This window comes from Calypte anna, chromosome Z (genome assembly GCF_003957555.1).
Source record: "Calypte anna isolate BGI_N300 chromosome Z, bCalAnn1_v1.p, whole genome shotgun sequence".
Taxonomy (NCBI): domain Eukaryota; kingdom Metazoa; phylum Chordata; class Aves; order Apodiformes; family Trochilidae; genus Calypte; species Calypte anna.
In genome coordinates, this window is record NC_044274.1 from 39,692,965 (window position 1) to 39,713,786 (window position 20,822).

Sequence of the window (20,822 nt, forward strand, 5' to 3'; positions counted from 1 at the left end):
CACTGTCCAGATGCCTCTTAAACACTCACTGGCTGTAGGATACACATCTCTAGGAAGCCTGTTTCAGTGTTTGATGACCCTTTCTGTTAAGAGGTGCTTTCTAATGCCAAATCTGAAGCTCCTCTGGCACATCTTTGAACCATTCTAATGTGTCCTGTCACTGGATCCCAGGAAGAAATGCTCAGCACATCCCCCACCACTTCCCCTCCTCAGGAAGCTGCAGACAGCAATGAGGTCATTACTCACCCACCTTTTCTCCAAGCTAGACAAAACCAAAATCCTCAGCCACTCCTCATAGGACATGCCTTCCAGCCCTTCTACCAGCTTTGTTGCCCTCCTCTGGACACATTCATGCACCTCAACATCCTCCTTAAATGCTAGGGTCCTGTGCTGCACACAGTGCTCAAAGTGAGGCCACACGAAAGCTGAATACAGTGGGATAATCCCTCTCTTGGCCATCTGGTCATGCTGTGGCTGATGCTCCCCAGGATGCAGGTCACCCTCTTGGCTACCAGGGCACACAGCTGACTCACACTGAGCCTGCCACCCACCAGCATCCCCAGCTCCCTTTCTGCAGGGCTGCGCTCCAGGCATGCATCACCTCGTTTACACTAGTGCCTGGCATTAGTCCATCCCAGCTGCAGAATTCATCATTTTGTCTTATTAGATTTCATCCAATTAATCATAGTCTTGTGCTCCAGTCTATCTAGATGTCTCTGAAAGGCTTCTTGTTGCTCAAGAGAGTTGACAGCATCTCCCAGTTTGGTGTCATCAAGAAACTTGCTAATGGTACATTCAACTCCAGCATACAGATCGTTGATAAATATGTTCACCATATGTTTTTCTCCAGTCCTTTGAGCCCAGCCATTCAGCCAGTTTTTCATCCATTGCACCATGAACCTGCTCAGCTGGACAACTTGTGCAGAAGGATGCTGTTGTGAGGGACAGTATCAAAAGCTGTAATAAAACCCAGAAAAAAAATATATCCCCCACCCTCCACTAGCTGGCTGAGCTTATAGTAGAAAGATATTAAATTAGACAGGATTCTTCCTATGTGAACTAATGTTGATGGTGCCCAGTGATCTCATTGTTCTTTAAATGTCTTTCAGTAGTACCCAGTATGATCTTCTCTATAATTTTCCCAAGTACTAAGATTAGACTTAGTTAGCCTTTCAGTACTACTCAGTATGATCTCTGTAATTTTTCCAGGTACTTAGCCTGGAATGCAGACAGTTCTGTAGTTTCCTGGGTCTTCCCTAGCGCCTTTCTCGTAGACTGGAGTAACACTGACTAGCTTCCAGTCTGCGGGGACATTCCAAGAAGGCCCAGGGTCCTTCAGCTTCCACAAGAACACTTCCCCAAATGTGTTTTAAAGGGTTCATCCAAGGGCATGCCTGCAGAGATAGGAGAACGGGTTCATCCATGCTACAGAATTGCACCGCTTCAGCTGGAGTTGCCTTTCAAAGTGATTATTATCAAGTGAGGAAAATAGGATAAACCTATTATAAAAATTATTATTGCAGGGTAGCAGGGTGAATATACTTTAATTAGGCTCAGTCAAACCAATTCAAACCTGTTCAGACCAAGTCAAACCTATTTAGATTATGATAAACGAACTCAGTTTAATGAATGCTTCAGTATTTGAGTTGAACTAAACATAAATCATTCTTGCTGAAATGAAGATACTGTTGGGCCAGTTGCAAAGAACTGGCATTAATTTCTTAGGCACTTAGTTGTAGTTCTCCCCATTAAATGAATTAAATTAAATTATTTCTTAGTTTTGTTGTTTTGTTTGTTTGTTTTGGTTTTTGTTTGTTTTTTTGTGTGTGGCTTTTTTTTTCTTTAATACTCAAGTCCTACTTGAGACTAATGATTTCAATATTTCTTTTTAGTCTACTTTGATATTTTATCAAAATTCTTGCTTTCTAATATTCTAAAAAGCATATACTTGGGGTTTTTCAGTGGCTTGTTTCCAGTTCTCTTTGAATGTATGAACTCTCAAATATCCTATATGTGTATTGTCATAGTTGCAAATTCAGAATACTTGTGTTTTTTTGAGATCAGTGTTTTTCTCCATTGTCCCTGGTGATTTCGTACAGGTTTATTTGCAAAACCAAGACTCTTTTGTGAGGTCACTTTGAGTTTTAACTTGAAATTACAGTAAACTTAATTGTCCCTTTTTTTGTCATCATTAAGGAGCTTTTAACTAAAATATTAACTGTGTAACAAGATTAGCAGTGCAATAGGAGATAAAATTCTGAATTAATTGGAGAGACATTCTTCCTTAAGACAAGGAGGCTGAATGCTTGCATACTTTAACATAGATGCATTAAACTGGTTTCAAGTCTTTGCCAGATTGTGCATGCTGCCTAAGTTTAATATTTATATTGCTACTGTGTACTGATGGGATGAATGAGAATAACTTTTGTTGTACATTTGTATAAATTGCAGTTTTGCATAAATTGATGTTGTATACTGAGCTAGTCATTATCCTACAAAGTTATTGTTTCTTCTACCTTTTCCTTGTCCATGTTTGGCAGAAAGTGAAGCTGAGTCCTATTGTATAGTCCAATGCTGTGAACGTTCTTTTTATAATTTAATTATATAAATAACCAAATCCAGTGCATTTTACAGTACATTTCCTTAAGCAGACGAGATGGAATGCTTTTTAATAACTGCATAGCCATTTGATGATTTTTATACTTGACATTTGAAGACAGTTTGGATATAGATTAATACAGAATTACTCAAAGTACTGCATATAAATTAAACATTAAAAAGGTAGATACAGTCAGATTAAGCAGCTCAATTATAATCTTTGGTTATGCAGTTACTGCCTCAAGGACACTCCATCCATTTCATATCATATGTCGTTCTTTTGAAAGATGATCAGTGGGTTCAAGTAACATTTCATCACACAGGAAATTGCATAATTTATAGACTTTTAGAAATGAAAAGCAGAAAACTGGTTTTCATAAATTAAATTTCCCTCTCTTTTTTTCTACTCTCCCCTTACAGATCGGAACACTGAAGGATTACTACCACTTCTACCATAGTAAAACAATTAAAAGGTCAGTTCTGTCAAGTAGAGGTACCCACAGCTTCATTTCAATGGAACCAAAGGTAAGAAAATCCACACATGTGTCTGAAGCAAAAGCCTTTGCATTTTTTATATGAAATATCATACCAGAGTACATTCACCTTAATGGCATATAGCATTACGAGAACTGACATACTATCTGCTTGCTAAGGTTCTGCTTCTCATTAAAACAAAGTGAAGACAACACCATGCCATTACGTATGTGCTATTCTTGGAACACAAGGTCCGACATTATTCATGGAGGAGTACAGGAATTCTGTTAATGCACTGATCACTGTGCTGTGTTTCTCTGCAAAACCACGTGTGTAACATTCATGTCTGCAGCCCTCCTTCTGTAAGTCAGCTGGCTTTCAGAATGAGGGTGAGCAATGTGGGATGTTATGATGTTCAGAGAACAGTTTCTCTTGCTTTTTTCTGGACCCAGTATATGAGGGATTAAAATAAAAGTGCTCTCTTCTCTGGTCCTTTTGGAATATCCTAGTGATTGGCAGTTCTGTTTAAAAAAGATTGTCATATCTTTGGAGTTTATATGATAGTAGGTAGCTGGCAATATAATTTAATTACTGATTCACAATTGATTATAATGTATATGTACTCAACATTTTTGTTTTAATATTTTAATTTTAGTAGTTAGTAGCTTCATTATTGACTGTAGAATTGGATTTCCTTGGGTTTCCTTTTAGAAAGGAAGTTTGGACAAAATCCCATTAGCTTTTTTTATGTTGTTCATGTAATCTACTCTCACAAAAAAACCCTGAAGTCCCTGGTGACTTTTAGGGATTATGTTAGAGTTAAGTTTTCATTGGGTCTTTGTGTGATGACTGTTTTCTGTGCAGCATCTTTAAGGTTTTATTTGACAAATAATTTATGAGAAGTAAGATAGGGGTAAAGGACAGCTTGATTACTATGGATGTACAGTGTACAAGTTGAGCATTATACAGGAATACTTCTGCAGTCTATAAAGCCATATTTAGGGCTGAAAATCTTCTTAAGAATGGGACAGGACTAGGAAAGTGCACAGAAAGTATGTTTACTTCTGTGTTGATAGGGGTGAATGGCCTAACTTTTTAAAAAAGTTGCATAAACTGCTCTGCTGAGCAGTGCATTTTGAGGATTAGTATGCTAATGTTAGGGCCCAAATCTCTGCTCTCACTAATTCTGAGACCCACCATTCAAACGACAGGCATTGTTCTTAAATAGGTGATTCTGCAAAATGCAAGTGTTCACATCTGTGTCCTTTTTACACACAAAAGCACAAATTCACATCCACATACTACCATGAAGTTTGGTGTTACACCAGGTTCCAGAATACTCTCACAGCCAGTCCACACTACTGTGGCCAGAACCATGAGAGACTCTTAAGGCAGAGCACAGCAGAAAATCAGAACCATCACTTGCTCTCCAGCGCTTTTGTTGTTATGCTACTTAGGTCTTGTCCTCCATCTGTGCTGTTTCTGGAACAGAATTTCTGAATTTCTGAGTCACTGTTAAATATCACTTTAATCTTAGAGAAGCTCTAGGGAGGGTTGCGCAAAGTACTTAAGCTTGTTAATGATTCTGTGGTCAGTGAGAAACCAATAGTCTAATACCTAGATCTTGCAAAAGTATTTGTGATTGTCTCTGTGACTACGCCACTGAACCTGGGCTTGGGAATTCTGTGCAGCCACAGATATATCAATACACAGACGTGTTTGTGGAATAAAGGCCAGTTTGTCCTAAGTTTGTGTAACATCTAATGATTATTAAAGCAGACTTGAAATTTAATTGTATTATACAAGCTAGACCTTTTAAAACAAAAAGATTTAAGAAACTCACATTGCATGGCAGTAACAATTTTAAAGGACCAATGCTATATGCTATCATATTTATGAGTGTGACTGTATCTAATGCCAATATTTGCAGCAGATTAGATGGCATGTGTATCTGTGAACAAAGGAATACTAAGGTTTATTTGCTTTCTAAATCCTTTAATGGTAGCTTATTTCACATTTTAAATCCTCTCAGTGAGACATGTACACACAATTCACTTGATCTGTGATTGCTTTGGATGTGGATCACTAATTACGAAATTTTCAGTGATGGGATTTTTATTGCAAGGTAATTCATTATGTAAGTATCCTGCATATAATGGAAAAACTGTTATGAAATCTGGTGTTTCTAAACTGTTATGTGAATAGTGGTTGATTTTGCTGTGTGAATGCACACGGAAATGTATATAAATAATGTAAAGTCTCGCTGTTGTGGATTTTGATTAACAAGTTGCTTTGAAGAACTTTGGCTTGATTTTTTTTCTTCTGAAAAAGTCTCTTGACACTGTTATAAATATTATAGATAGTTCCAGTGAGGAACATAAACTAAAGGCATTGGGTTAAGTATTTTGGAAATTTTCTCAGCATCAAACATTGCTTGGTATTTAGATATAAAGGTAAAGGATATGCAGTATAACACAGTGTTGTCCATTATCATCCACATCTTTTCCTGGCAATTCAATGTTGTAATTTAGAGATTATATGGAATAAATGGTTCTAGGAAGAGATGTCCAAATGAGGCTCTAACATAGTCCCTAGCATAGATTGTCATGTGGAAAATTTGAAACATAAATATTCACAGCATCTTTTCTAGGCCTGTGTATAGTTACTTGGCATTTCCTATCTATTGATAAATGAACAAAGAAGTAAGAGAAGCTTGTGTATTCAAACCAGAGATTAGTAGTATGCATCAAAGCTAATCATTGAATAAAATCTACTACAGAGATATCTGGTCTCTCCAGATGATGTGCTGCTTCTGATTGGCCTTTGGCAGGGGTGAATGGAGGCACCATAACATGAATTTAGAGCCTTTTGTAGCTCCACAGAGTTTTCTCTGAGAAGTTATTTTCATGATGCTACAATGCAGGAAACAAAGGGAGCAGGAGTGAGAACAAAGTGTTAGTCCATAGCTGAAGGGTATCATGAAGCTCTAATTCAACTACTAAATAGTTAATTTTATTGCTAGGCCCTCTTTTGAAACCAATATACTACAGCACTTCCAGGAGTGGGAATAAAGAGCTGTGGTGCACTGCTAGCTTAGCTGCAATGGTGAAACAAAGAGTCTTAAAAGTGAAAAAAAAATGCAAAGAATGATTGCAACCTCAATCGGTGTCAGGTTTGACATAAATACAAAGCACTAGCAAAATCAGGTGGAGCTTTTCTCTCACTGAAGAGATTGCTGTTCCAATGATCTGTCAGAGCTGAAGCACTTACACATGCATGACAATAATGCATTGATGTTAAATGGACACTACAGATGAGAAAACTGTGTTTATACTGAACGGTAAGATGAAGAGTGAGATGGGATAACGAGACTTTTTACTCATAGTGAAAAATATCCCACAGAATCAAGTAGCATAAGTGACAAAGCAATAATTCTAGAAGAACACAATTCTTAAGGTAATGAAAGGCATCTTTAAGAGTGATAATACATTCAAGTTGGTGTATGTAAAAACGAAAGTTTATTCATTTGGCTTACAAGGTCCTCAGTGATTTGCATCAAAATGGAGATCTGAAAAAGACATGGCCCACAGCTGTGCTCCACAATGTAAAATTAATCATTCATGTTCCTGTAAAGTGTCACATTTACTAATGAGGAAGACATTTTACAACATTAATGTTTGTTTATCAGTCTCAACTAACATGATGTTTAACTTTTATTAAATTTTAACTAATTTCAGGTAGGTTTATTTGGGATTTGAACTCCTAGTGAACGCATCAGATTCACTCATCTAGAAATGGAAAGATTTCCAATCTTACTTACAGTGAAAGAAGAACTTTTGTTCAGTTTCAGCAAGATGTGCTGCTTGAGCAGGACTGTGCAGAAGTGTCATGCCTTTGTCACCTCTGCTACCGTATCGGATTATCTGGGGAAACTTTATTCCAGACCTTTACATGTTTCCTAGCCTGATCTAACCAAACACAGAACAGATCTGTATGGCCTGGTGGTAAAAAAAAAGTATAGTATGTGTGTGTGATTCTTACCTTTGCTGTAGCAAGTTAATTGGAACTGTTGGTAGCAGCAGGTAAAATGATGACAAGCATATCTCTGATGAGACAGCACCAAATGATCTGTGCTGTCTTCAGAGGAAAGAAAGCAATGCCAGAATCCTATACCTACTACTGGCAGGACAATGTAGATGTTCATCAGACAGCAAGGGGAAGAGAATTGTAGCAGCCATGAGTATATATTTCATCATGTTGCTAAGAAACATGATGAAATGTTTCATCATGTTGAGGCTGAAAAAGCTGGGTTTGTTCAGCCTTGAGAAGAGAAGGATTAGGGGAGACCTTGTTATGATGTTCCAGTACTAAAGGGGGGCTACAAAGAAGATGGAGACTCCCTATTTACCAGGAGTCACATGGACAAGAGAAGGGGCAATGGGCACAAGTTGCTCCTGCGGAGATTCCAATTGAACACCAGAGGAAAATTTTTCACTATGAGGGCAGTCAGACATTGGAATGATCTCCCAGGGGAAGTGGTGGATTCCTCCACTCTGAAAAGTTTGAAGTCTCAGCTTGATGGGGTGCTGAGATATCTCATATAAACAATAATAATAGAAAGGTTGGAACAAATGATCCTTGAGGTCCTTTCCTAGCTGAAATTCTGATTCTGTGATTCAGTTTATATTCCTAAAAAATATCCTGGGTTGATATGGAAGATAACTGTCTAAAAAGAAGACAAAAGGATTTATTTCATCACAAGGTGATTGTTTTGTTGGGCAAGGAGTATGTCTGTGCTTGAGGAGGTTGCCTTTTGGAAACATGCACCAGATCACTCTGGATCAGTCTGCTCATTGCAAATAGAGAGGTGGGTTAAAATTTCAAGCACTGAGATTATCATCAAATTGTGTTTTCCAGTTCTTCATTAATTTGAATTTTCCAAGATTGCAGTATGATGTTGAGTAAGGCAAAACTAAACCTTCGAACAGTTTAGATTTTTGGTGGGGGGGTGGAAAAAAATTCAGCAGGAATGAAGAATGATGTTACTAAAATCCCAAGTTTTTAAAGCCAGCATCTTGTACTTAGAGCTTAGGGAAATTCAGATGAGAATGTTGTTATAGGTAAGGTTGTGTTTCATATTGGCAATGTTAAGTACTCTTAAACCTCATTAGTGAATAAAAAGATTTTTTAGCCAAATATAATAATACAACAGTTAAACACTGGAAGCAGGTGAGTTACTGATGTCTGCCTGGGTAGCTGTAATCTGTACAAGCAACCAGAGGTCAAAGAATCAATACTACTCCACTTCATTGCAAAATAATAGGAACTGTTATGCTTAGTCAAAATCAAGTATCGGACTCACTATTTCCGAGGAGCCTGTTGCTGGGTGAGTTAGAACATGAACTGGATCGTAGTGTGTGAGAGAACATAGCAAGATCTCCCTTTAGCACCTGCCTCTGCTGTTTTAAAAAATCTCATTCAAACATGTAGCAAAACTTTCAACTAGTTATTAGAAAGTGCAAATTTACCTGAGGAAATTAAAAAAGGGTGAAAAGTGGATTGATTTCAAGGAAATATTTCTTCAATAAAGTCAATGTAGTCTGAGCTCCTAGGGGAAGATGTGGAAACTTGTTCATGTCCCTGGCTATACCAGGAAGGTGGGAATAGTTGATCTTTAAAGGTCCCTTCCAACCCAAACTGGTCTATTACTCTGTGATTTTTTTATACACGGGCAAGTAGGCCTACAACTTGTATCTTTTTTCAGGGTTTTTTGAGATATTAAAGCTGAACCTTGGGTGATGGTGACCTAAAGATGAAAAACTTAAATCCATAGCATGTTCAGACTGGCCTTTCAAATCCAGTCCCGCTGTAACAGAAGGTAACTGTTCTTTAGTCAGAAGATTTTGTTATATGATGCTAATTTATCTTAATTTATCTGCAGTAGGTAGAAATATTTAATGAAGTAAATTGTAGCATTAATGAGACTGAGGTTTATTTGTGAAAAATAAAGGCTTTTTAAATGTCTAACTCTTACTGTAGTAATGAAATAATTGAGTTTTCTATTACTATTTAAAGAAATGCTCACAAAATAATCACAGAAGCTTCCCAGTAGAATTACCTTTTGATGTCTTCTACTAAAAGGAAAAAAGAAAATGTCCACTCAGAGAATATGGAAGTATTTCTTGAAATAAATTATTATGCTTGATTACCTACACCTACATTTCTGTTTCATCATGATTTTACCAGTTGCTATCACCTGGCTCAAAGGGATTTTGTCCCCTTGATATCTCTAATTGCATGTGTATTAAAAATAAATATTAGACTTCTGAATATTCCGGTTATCTGTTTGACATTTCTGATTGTCATTTTACAGAACTACTTGGCAATGACTACCTCACTCTTTAACTTTTGGGCAAGACCTAGTGATTAGAGGAGAAGTTTTGACTGGCTCTCTTCCTAATTAGTGTAGCAAATGATTTGAGGAATGAAAAAAACATTATATAGAAGGATTGCATTGCATTACTGTTTTCATATAATTATTTTCTTAAGCTGTTAATGAGATGGGCAGGGAAAGTGAAAGACCACAGGATGGCATGGAGTTGGTTCCAAATTTTGACTTACAGTATATTGTGAAAAACATTAGTGCCCCACCCATTTTATAGAGTTATTGCAATGTCACAGAAGTCCAGTGCCAGACCAGCTGTCAGATGCCCCATTCCATCATTAAGTAGCTTATAGGGATTGCAGTAGAGCTGCTGTTCTGGTCTTTGGACTTCATGGTTGATGAGAGAAGTGTTGATTGCATCTTAGGAGTCAGGCAAGGACTCAGCCATCTCTCAGAGAAGTAGCTTAAATCTTCTGAGACAATAATATTCAAAATGAGGCAGATTTCGTTGGTGAAAGTTATGAAAGTGAATGTAATCCTACTGGCCTTTTAGGATTTATGACCTGCTCTGCGAGGTGGCACAGCTGCAGGATGAAGTGATGGAGCTCAGAGGGGAGGTAAGAAGATTGAAGAGTGTCATGGGGAGTGAGAGGGAGTTAGATGACTGAATTCAAAGCCTGCTGTCCACAAAAACAATTTGACAGGCAAATCAACTGTACTGGAGTACAGGAATCCTTGTCATCTCAGGTTTCCTTATTGTCCCACCAAGCTTCCCAGCCTTCCTGAGCTGGTTTACTGGAGCAGAAACAATGGGAACAGGCCCCAGCCTGATGCAACAAACAGGGTAGACATGTTCCCTAAAGAACTTCACCTCCTTCAGTGGTGTTGCAAAACAGGCATGGGGCCCTGCAGAAGGAAACGGCAGACAGTGTTGTGGATACTTCACATAGGCCAAAAGTATCACTGAGGCCAACTCGCCCTAAACCAACAATCATAACTCAATCCAGAAGGAAAAATATGTGGGTCATTGTTGTGGGTGACTCCCTCCTGAGAGGTGCAGAGGGCCCAATATGCAGACCAGGCCTGCTTCATAGGGAAGTCTGCTGTCTCCCTGGGGCCAGGATGAAGGATGTAATGAGTAAACTTCCCACCTTGGTGAGGCCTTCAAATTACTATCCACTTTTGGGCTTCCAGGTGGGTAGTGATGTAGGGGCATGACAAATGAATGACAAAACTGATCAAGAGAGGTTTCAGGGCTCTGGGGCAACTAGTTAAGGGATCAGGTGCATAGGTTGTGTTCTCCTCTATCTCTCTAATGACAGCAATGGATGAGGGAACTAAAAATAAGACCCAACAGGTTAGTTCATGGCTCAGACACTACTGTCATTGTCAGGACTTTGGATTCTTTGATCATGGGTTATTATACAAGACACCAGGCCTAATGGCAACCAATGGAATGCACCTGTCCCAGAGGGGGAAAAGGATCCTGGGGCAGGAGTTAACAGGGCCCGTTGACAGAGTTTTAAACTGGATTTGAAGGGGGAAGGGGAAACTGAGCTTACTGCAAGTAAAGCTGGGGGATGCATGGTGGGGTCTGCAGGTCTGGATGTCATGGAGATACAAAGAGACGGGAAGATAACATCCATGAAGCACCTTGGGAGAATAAAGGAGAGAGAAGGTGAAATGGCCAGCCCAGCTGAAGTGCCTCTACACTAATGTACACAGCCTGGCAACAAACAGGAGTTAGAAGCTACAGTGCTATGGGAATATAGCACTATGACATAGTGGTGATTACATAAACTTGGTTGGATGAATCCTATGACTGGAGTGTGTCCATTGATGGTCATGTTGCCCTCTCTGTAAAGAAGTGGATAGAGTGTGAAGAGTTGTCCCTTAAGTATAGTAATAAGCAGGTTGAAAGCTTATGGGTGGGAGTAAGGGATTGGGACAGAAAAGGAAGCCTTGTGGTTGGAGTTTACTGCAGGCTGCCTGATCAAGTGTTGCCCATCAGTGAAGCCTTACTCCAGCTCAAGGAGACATCACAGTTGCAGGCTTTCATCCTGCTGGGGGATTTTAACTGATCTGTCATCTGTTGGAAAAGTAGCACCGCAATCTGTAGACAGTCCAGGATACTCCTGGAGAGCCTAGATGATGAGAAATTAACAGCCCTAGCAGTGGGGATTTGTTATTGGACTTGATGGTCACAAATGCAAGTAAATTCATCAGGGATATCAAAGTTGAAGGCAGCCTAGGCTGCAGTGATCATGTGTGTAGTACAGTTCACTATCCTAAGGAGTATGAGACAGATGAGAAGCGTAGTCAGGATTCTAAATTTTAGGAAAACAAACTTCCAGCTCTTCAAGGAGTTAGTAAACAGGACTCCATGGGATACAGCCCACAGAGACAAGGGACCAGAACAGAGATGCCAAATCTTTAAGGATGCTTTCCATAAGGCGCAAGAGATCTCAGTCCCTGGATGTAAGAATTTGGGAAAGGAAGTCAAGAGACCAGCATGGTTGAGTCGAGAGCTGCTGGTCAAATTAAAAGGTAAGATGGACCTACCCAGGGAGTGGAAGAAGGGACAGTTATCCTGGGAAGGGTAGAGGGACATTGTCTGGTTGTGTAGGGCCGGGGTCAGGAAGGCCAAGGTTCATCAAGAGCTGAAATTGCCAAGAGATTTAAAGAAAAACAAGAATGGCTTCTACAGATTCACAAACAGAAAAAAGGAAGGCTAAAGAAAGCTTAGCCCCCAGTAACACCAGATGAGGAGAAGGCTGAGATTCTCAACAACTTTTTTGCATCAGTTTTCACTGACAGCTCCTCTCCTCATGGCTCTCATGTTGATGGCCCACAAGATGGAGACCAGCAAGACAAAGTTCCCCCCACTGTAAGTGAAGACAAGGTTCGTGACCATCTGGGGAACCTGAAGATACACAAGTCCATGGGACCTGATGAGATGCATCCCAGAGTCCTGAGGAAAATGGTGGATGTAGTTGCCAAGCCACTCTTCATGATATTTGAAGAGTCATGGCAGTCAGGTGAAGTCCTGGTGACTGGAACAAAGGAAAAATCACACCCATTTTAAAAAAGAATAGAAAGGAGGACCCTGGAACTACTGACCTGTCAACCTCACCTCTGTGCCTGGGAACATCATGGAAGAGATCCTCCTAGAAGACATACTGAGGCACACAGAGGACAGGGAGGTTTTTCAAAACAGACAGCATGACTTTACTAGGGGTAAATTCTGCCTGACCAACCTAATGGCTTTCAGTGGAGTGACTACATCAGTCAACAAGGGAAAAGCAGTGGATGTCATCTATCTGGACTTCTGCAAGGCTTTTGACACGGTCCCCCACAATATTCTACTCTACAAGTTGGAGAGATATGGATTTGATGGGTGGACTTTTCAGTGGATAAGAAATTGACGGCATAGTTGCATCCAAAGGGTAGTGGTCAATAACTTGAAATCCATATGAAAAACAGTAGCAAGTTGTGTATCTCAGGGATTCCATACTGGGAACAATTTTGTTTAATGTCTTCATTAACAATATTGGCAGTGGCATTGGGAGCACCATCAGCAAGTTTGCCAATGATACCAAACTGAGTGTTGCAGTTGATATGCCAGAGGGATGGGATGCCATCCAGAGGGACCTGGACAAACTGAAGAAATTGTCCCAGGTGGACCCTATGGGGTTCAACAAGAACAAGTGCAGTCCTGCGCCTAGGCCAAGGCAATCTGTGACATGAATAGAGGCTGCGGGAGGACACACTGGAGAGCAGCAATGTGGAAGAAGACTGAAGAGCAAAAGCTGGATATGAGCCACCAGTGTGCAATTGCAGCCCAGAAGGCCAACTGCACTCTGGGCTGCATCAAAATAAGTGTGGCCAGCAGACAGAGATGATTCTGCCCCTCTAGTCTGTCCAGGTATAAATGTTTTCTAAAATCTCTCCATTATGGGATAAGATTTCCTAAGCACCTCTCTGTCAGATTCTAAACACATGAGTGTTGCTTTCTTGCTTAAAGCCACATCTGTATGGTCAGCTCTCCCCATGCAAGCTGAGAGTGCTCATTATCATTCAAACTAAGACCATTAATGAGGGATGTGCAATACACATGCAGCATATCACAGAGGTTTGTGCAGATTTCATTTCAAAGTGCAAATGCTACATTAAAAGACCCGAGGAAAATCCATCTGCAGCCCAGAAAGGAAAGGGATTCTGTCACAATTCAAGAATCGCTAAAGGATTTTGCTCAGTGTTAGCAATGACAAAAGCACTGTAGGTGAATCTATGTATGGGAAATGTAAACTTGTACGATAATCATAGCAGCTATAAACACGTAAAAGCTGAGGACTGTGAGGGAAACTGTGTGGCAATCCATAGTCCATTGGAGCTAGTAGGTGTTAATAATATTTGAGTTTCTTTACAGTTCCTGTAAAACAGTGCATGCTCTTTGTGTTTTTTAGCAGCAAAGCGGCTATATAGGTGCAAATGATAAGGCTATTAAATGTTTTTACAAAGGCAAGGAGAATTATTCCTTTCATTTGTTATCTGTGTTATAAGAGCCTGCCAGGGAAGACAGCAGATTTGATAGCAGTGGTGGTCTTGTGTTACATTAAGTGTTCTTTTGCTGTCATTGAAGTCAGTTTGCAATGTTAATGGCAGATAGCAAATTGCTGTTTGGGCCGTTGGGCTATAAAATTGCTGGATATCAAAAAGATTCAGAAGAGGAGGAAGCAGAGGGAATCTAGTCTAAGGAAAGATGCACCATTCCAGAAGAAGCCTATTGTGCGTGGCCAAGTTCCTGAATATCAGAAGGGGGATTGAGAGAAAACACATGTTTGAAATGAGCGTCTCAAAGCAGACTGTCTAGGAATGTGACAGAACAACTTCTACGCACCATTTCCTGAGGGGATCTAGCTTCATCTGGTACTGATGATACTGGTTATAGTGCAGGATATTAATAGAAAAATGGATTAAAGGTCTTTTTTCTTCCCTCCCTCTTCCCAACATTTGGAAAACTTTTTGGCAGCAATGTATGTTTCTGATGTCATGTGTCAACATTTTAATGCATCCTCCTTCCTGCTTTTGACAGGACAATCATGTTTAATTCTAGTGGTTGTTATCTCACCCAGCTATTCTAAATGGTGAACAGCAAGAAATCATGACATACATAAATAATTTGTCTAATCTAGCATTATTAACAGGCAATTAAGGGCAGAAAAGACATCCCCCCCTAAAATAAATCGAAAGGATCTCCCCTTGCCCAACTTTTTGAGTGTAATATCCTCCTTTCTCTTAGGGTTATTTTAAAAGTCTATCACTGGGAAAGCCACTCATTGTCCTTGGCTGGTGTTTTTCATTCTAGCAGATACTCACTATCCTGTGAGCTGCAAATTTTAATAGCTCCAATGAGATGCCAAGCAGCTTCTTCCTGTCCAGAGCTGGGCTGCTTGAGTGTGTGTGTGGCCTTCATCATGCAGCTTCACTCCTTCATGGTTCTGACTCCCTACCTGTGAAATGTGGGCAGTGCTGACAGCTGAGTAAAATCTGCAAACTGCAAATGCACAGCAAGTACTAAGTATTTTGTTCAGTGGAATTGTATTTCTTTTGGTGTCACACAGAGCATTTTGTGAATACAAACAACATTTTAGTCAAATAAAACACTCATTCTAAATCCTTTCAATATAATCAACTTAAAAGCAGTGATATCTATTGGTGTGTTGGCTGTTGCTTATATAAGCTGTGTTTAACCTAGATTATTGTTTGACATTCTTTTTCCCCCTTTATTGAGGAAGTGTAAAGGCTGTCACTCCAAATGACACTAATGTATTGAATAAATATAGAGGCCAGAATATAATTTTATTTTTGCTTTTTTAAAGGATCCGAATTAAAAATTTCTTCTTTGAATACGTTTGTCAAACTGAGAATCAGTCCACTGTAGCTGTATAGCAGCTTTGTGTGGTCATGTAATAAACCCAAAATTTCTGAAGTCTAAGCAGTTTTCAGTTTTCCAGGGTGTTCCTAAGAAACTATTTCTCAAAAATACTGTGGAAAATAGATTCATAGTTATATGACCAGAAGGAAATTTTGTGGTCATCCAGTTTAAACCATGTTTGACCGGATGTTGTGAAGCTCACAAGAATTAATTTGTATTTAAAGCAGGACGCAGCTTTTAGAAATCTTACAATTTTAATTAAAACTATGCTATCAGTGAAGAGTTTCTAGAAATTCTTAAGATGTAATATTTTTAATTTATTTGAGGTCATCTGGCTTCAACTTCTAGCCATTTCACATTTCTAAAACTGTCTGGGAGTCTGGAGAATACTCATCTAAAGCATAAGTGTTTGGACACTGTAGCTTAAGTGCCCCCTTTCCTCATCTAGGAGGACCTCCTAGAACCACTTCCTTTGGATCTGTTTTTCTCTTCTTCAGATCTTTTTTTTGTTGTTGCTTTCCTGAGCATTGCTGTTCCAGCATGTTACCCTTGCCTTGGATGCAGGAAACTAGCAGTGAGATTTTCAGCCCTGCTCAATGCATATGAATGGTCCACTTGCTTGTCAATTTATGAGTCCAAATACATTTTAATGAAGTGGTCTGAAGAGGTAGTTGGGTAATTTAATACTATCACCTTTGTAAAACACTGAGAATTCTTCTCTTGGTTTTTCTGACTTTCACACCATCCAGGAAAATAGTGGAAATATATTTCCACTAAGTTTTAAGCTGTTGTCTGATGATGTTTTGTTGATTTCACAGGATTCCAGCTCTGTCTTTCTTTCTTTCCCATCAGCAGGTAAAGGAACTAGATGATGATTACAGATTTAATAATAGTACCCCAGATAGTATGTTTGTATACTTCAGAAGAATCATGTTTGCACAGTGGAAGATTATCTTGTTGAAAAATAAAAAAATTTTCTTGGGACAGGGAGTATTCATAGCCACTATTCATAGAAAGGATCACATTTGTTTTGGGCCATTTAGAGGCCTTTTATTCCAACAGAAGATAAAGTAGAAATAGCTCATAAAGATTGCTATTAAATGACATACACAGAGATAACAGAAATCTTGGCAAGACTCTAGAGACTATGCTGCAACTTCATACAAGTAGGCTGATTGGACACTAGAAAATTTTTAGTGTATGCAATTCAAAAGTCTATCCCATAATTTATAGCCATTAAAATAATGCTTTTTATTTTTATTTTTCTTAATTTATAATATGACAAATGTTGTGAATTACGGAGGCAGAGAAATGATTCCATAATTAAATGACTGTTCTTGGCACATTTCTAATATCATAATGTGCCCGTGGACCATCTGGGAGCTGGAAAGTTTCGGATTTTGCCCTTGTTTCAGAAAGAGCTTTAAAATAAAATAATTAGAAAAAAATAAATAAATAAAAAAAAGAAGTAAGCAGCAGGTTCATTAATCAAGCATCACTCCAGCTTTTATGTGTTACAACTTTCAAAAATTGAGAGATACATTCTCAGTGGAAGCACTGTCAGCAATTTGTGAGGTGTGACAATACTACTTAAGTTGAAGAAAACATTTGCTTTACCTCAGCGTATCAAATGTAGGGAAGGAAATTTCATTCCTTTTTTATTTGCCTGGGGGGTGGTCTGTCTTGTTCCCTCAGGCTGGCTGTACATGTCTCATAGGTAGCAGATTATTTCAGATGGTGATAATAACATTTAAGAGCTGCAGCAATCAATATTTAACTAGCAACAAATTTCACTGGCAGCTGCAAGACTGGAGTTTAGGATAGAAAGAGGCATGCTGGAGCTTGGGTTGCAGGCTGAGGAAGAAAGAGATTAAGCCTGAAATGGCTTTAAGGGACACAGGATGTTCCCCTGTTTGGTTTTAGGTTTTATTTTTTCTTTCAAATGTGCCAGAGGAGACAATACTAATGATTCCTCTCTTTTGATTTGAAATGGTACATGTTGGCCATAAAAAAAATTTAATATTTATAAAGGTGTGCTAAAAAAAAAAAACCCACAAAAAATACAAAAAACCCTAGTGAAATGGAATGGTGTAAAATATGCCACTGAGACTTGCATAAGGAATACCCGAACAAACACCACACTCACCAAATAGCATTCACAAAAAAAGAAACAAACTACAATCTTGGCCACTAGAGCATGCCCTGAAGTGCCACATCTACAGGTTTCTTAAATACCTCCTGAGGTGGTGACTCAACCACCTCCCTGGGCAGGCTGTTCCAGTGCCTGACCACTCTTTCAGTAAAGAAATTCTTCCTAATATATGACCTAAACCTCCCCTGCCACAACTTCAGACCATTTCCTCTGGTCCTGTCATTATTCATTTGGGAGAAGAGGCCAACACCCATCTCCTTGCAAGCTCCTTTCAGGGAGCTGTAGAGGGCAAGGTCTTCCTTGAGCCTTCTCCAAGCTAAACATGCCCATTCCCTCAGCTGCTCCTCATTCCTAATTCTGAATTTTAAATATCTACTTCTAGGTATATGATATAAGTGGAAGTTTGGAAAAAAATAATTTACTTTTTTTCAATGATTAGGGATACACTAATCCGTAACAATGCAGGCACAATCAAAAAGAATCTAAATCAAATCAACTTTTCTTGTACTTTAAGATACTCTGATCAGAAAAATGCTTGATTTGATCTTTTGCATATGCTTTGTGACTAAATTTTGCCTGGCAGATTTATGTAAAAAATTTCCTTGTTGGCAAAGCATCATTTAGCAGAAGTGCTGGAAATGCACTGTGTGAGTTTCTTCCTCTGTGGAGAGCAACAATACTGTATAACTATGATTTCAAAGGGTATTTGATCTGCGCAGGAACTACTCAGGAGAAATGTTTGCTTTGGCAAAGCCATTATACCACTCTTGGATATTATGTAGCACTTAATTATGGAATACTTTGACTGTCTCCCTAATTCTTAGTGGCTTTGCTGAAGTGTTGTGGATATCTATGGCTACAGAAGACATGGAAAACACTTGACTGAGTAAACACCTTTGGAATGACACTGGTATTTTTGACATTTGATTTTGACCCTATAAGAGAGATTTGTCTTGCTGAGAAGTAATTTAGTGAATTATTTAAGGCCATCTTTAATTAACACAGACAGGAGCTGTCTGAAGGACTTGAATGACTGATGACAAGAGTTGCAGCACTAGCCTAAGAAAAAAAAATCCATCAGAAATTTCTAGTTTTTTTTTTTTAAATATGTATCATCTTTGATACAGTAGTATAAACATAAAGCCCAAGATACTTCAACTGCCAGATGTTAGACTCCTAAGCTAATTATATTTAGAGAGCTTAAAGTTTTATCCTCTAGTGGATACTGGATTTAGCACTGGCCTTTCCATTTATTACAAAAGATATAATTTTAGGTCTAAATTAGATGGAGTTATGACATACCGTATGACATGACAGTTTGTGTTCAGAGTAATTTTAATTCTAGTGCTCATGGTGTTTAAGTTCAAGATGATTATACTCTTCCAAGCTTAGATATACTAACATTGTATATGATGGTATAAGCAGAGCTTCAAGTGCTGTACCAAGCAGGTATATCAGTTGGAGGTCTTTTTTTAAGTTGTGTTGCCTTGTAGCCCTTGAGGTGTTATGAGGAGCATTGTATTACCTTTGGCTGTAAATGTTAAAGTACCTTGTATAACCATAATGGTTGCTTTTAAGCTGATGCAGTAAAGATTTTTCCTCACTTGTCTAAGCCTGAGTTATTTTAGAACCAGAGTGTTAGGGTATTTCAGACCTGAGGAAGGGAAAAAAAACCAATTGCTTGAGACATGCTTTGCCTATGACATCTGGGGCTGGTGCTGCTGGAAGCCACAAGGCAGGAGCCCAGGCTCCCTGGAACTTGTTCTTGGTTTTGCTACAATGCTGCTGTCTGATTTTAATCCTCAAATTTTGCACTGCTCTGTGGTCTGCTGTCCTGTAGCCTGCAAGAGGAGAGGTTGGGCAGAAGCCATGGCCTCACTGACTCAGTGGTTGCTACAGTTGCATCTATGAATGGAAAACCTGTGAGACTTCCACAAGGAGAAAAAATCTGATTCTCCTTGCCTTTCATTGTTCCCTGCTTTTCCAGCAGGACCTGAGTGCTGGCCAGCAGCACACGTACTGAACGTCTCCAGAATTTCAGTGTGATGCTTGGCCTTGAGTCTCAGCAGCTCTGGCTGCTAAGAAACTGCCTTGGGACAGAGACTGTACATCTCCGCTACTAGCCGGGCTCTGCTCTTTTCTCTCCCCAATTTATTCCTCTACAATATTGTACCTAAAGCAGGAAGAAGACTTTGCTGCCACACACAGCTGTTGCACCATATGTATTGATATTTGTGAAGAACTCTGGGCTGGCTGCTGCAGTGGGAATAGTGCAAAGGAAAGGCAGAGGGTGTTTTAGATGTTAGAATGCATAGCTGTGGATCATTGTATCTCATGAATGTAGAATTATGGCTGCAGTGCTGCAAGGGTTTACTTGTAGGTAGAAAAGTAGGTGGAAAACACAATTCATATCAGGACTGACAGGCTTTTCTGTGGCTGTGAGTTAGAGAAATATGCACTGAATTTCATCTTTAGTCCATAGGTGGCTTGGCCTGATGTTGTACAGTTTGTGTTTCATCAAGCTTAAGTGGTAATTTCAAGCACTGTCTGCTGCCTTCTTTCTTCCTCTGCTTTTCCTTTTTTTCCTTCAGCCTGTCCTAGCATCCGTTTCTTTTTTTTTTAATCTTGCTTTTTTAAAAAATTTGTAGCATAGTTATGACAACTGCTTTGCTTGTGGATTGCCATTCACACTTGCTTAAGAAGCACTATGTTCATCAGCAAGAATGTATCACAGTGCTGCTCTATTCATTAACTTTTTGTCCAACTTTAGACTGCTACAGTTTGTGAGATGCTATCTGCAATAACTTTCCGTGCTCTTCAGCTATGTCAACAGCTACTGTACTCAACTGTCTCCACCTGTTTTTATGGTTCAAGCTGGCTGGTGCTACTACAAGTCAATTAATACCAGTAGGTTAGGAAAAAAGTCTTGTGTTTAATAGTAATTTTAAAACCCTGCAAAAGTCTTACCAGTTCAGCTTTTGGGGGTCTCACTTTTGTGACTTTGCACATGGACAGCAGGAGGTATGCCAACAGTCTTAGTGACCCCTCCTGAATTCCTAACTAGTGTCTTGGGTGTCAGTTGTTCAGTAACCAGGATATAGCCCTTGGATATTGGTATATCCTCCTATTCACTTTAATGTTAAATTTACTGACTTTGTTTTCAATGCAATCTGAAATGCAAGAGGTGAGTGTCATGAAATTACATGCTAAAGTAGAGCTTCTGTCACAGAAAATTTGATGACAGGACAACTAAAGTATGTACTGGTTTTTTTAGA

The 20,822-nt window shown here is 39.2% G+C and overlaps 1 protein-coding gene across 3 annotated transcripts in view; it reads left to right on the top strand.

Moving 5' to 3' along the window:
* PCSK5 (proprotein convertase subtilisin/kexin type 5) overlaps window positions 1-20,822 on the top strand; it is a 248,141-nt gene that overhangs the window by 21,716 nt on the left and 205,603 nt on the right. For all 3 annotated transcript variants that reach the window (XM_030467472.1, XM_030467471.1, XM_030467470.1), the window contains exon 2: window positions 3,019-3,123. In XM_030467472.1, the coding sequence (XP_030323332.1) occupies window positions 3,019-3,123 (105 nt within the window). The remainder of the gene's footprint in view (window positions 1-3,018; window positions 3,124-20,822) is intronic.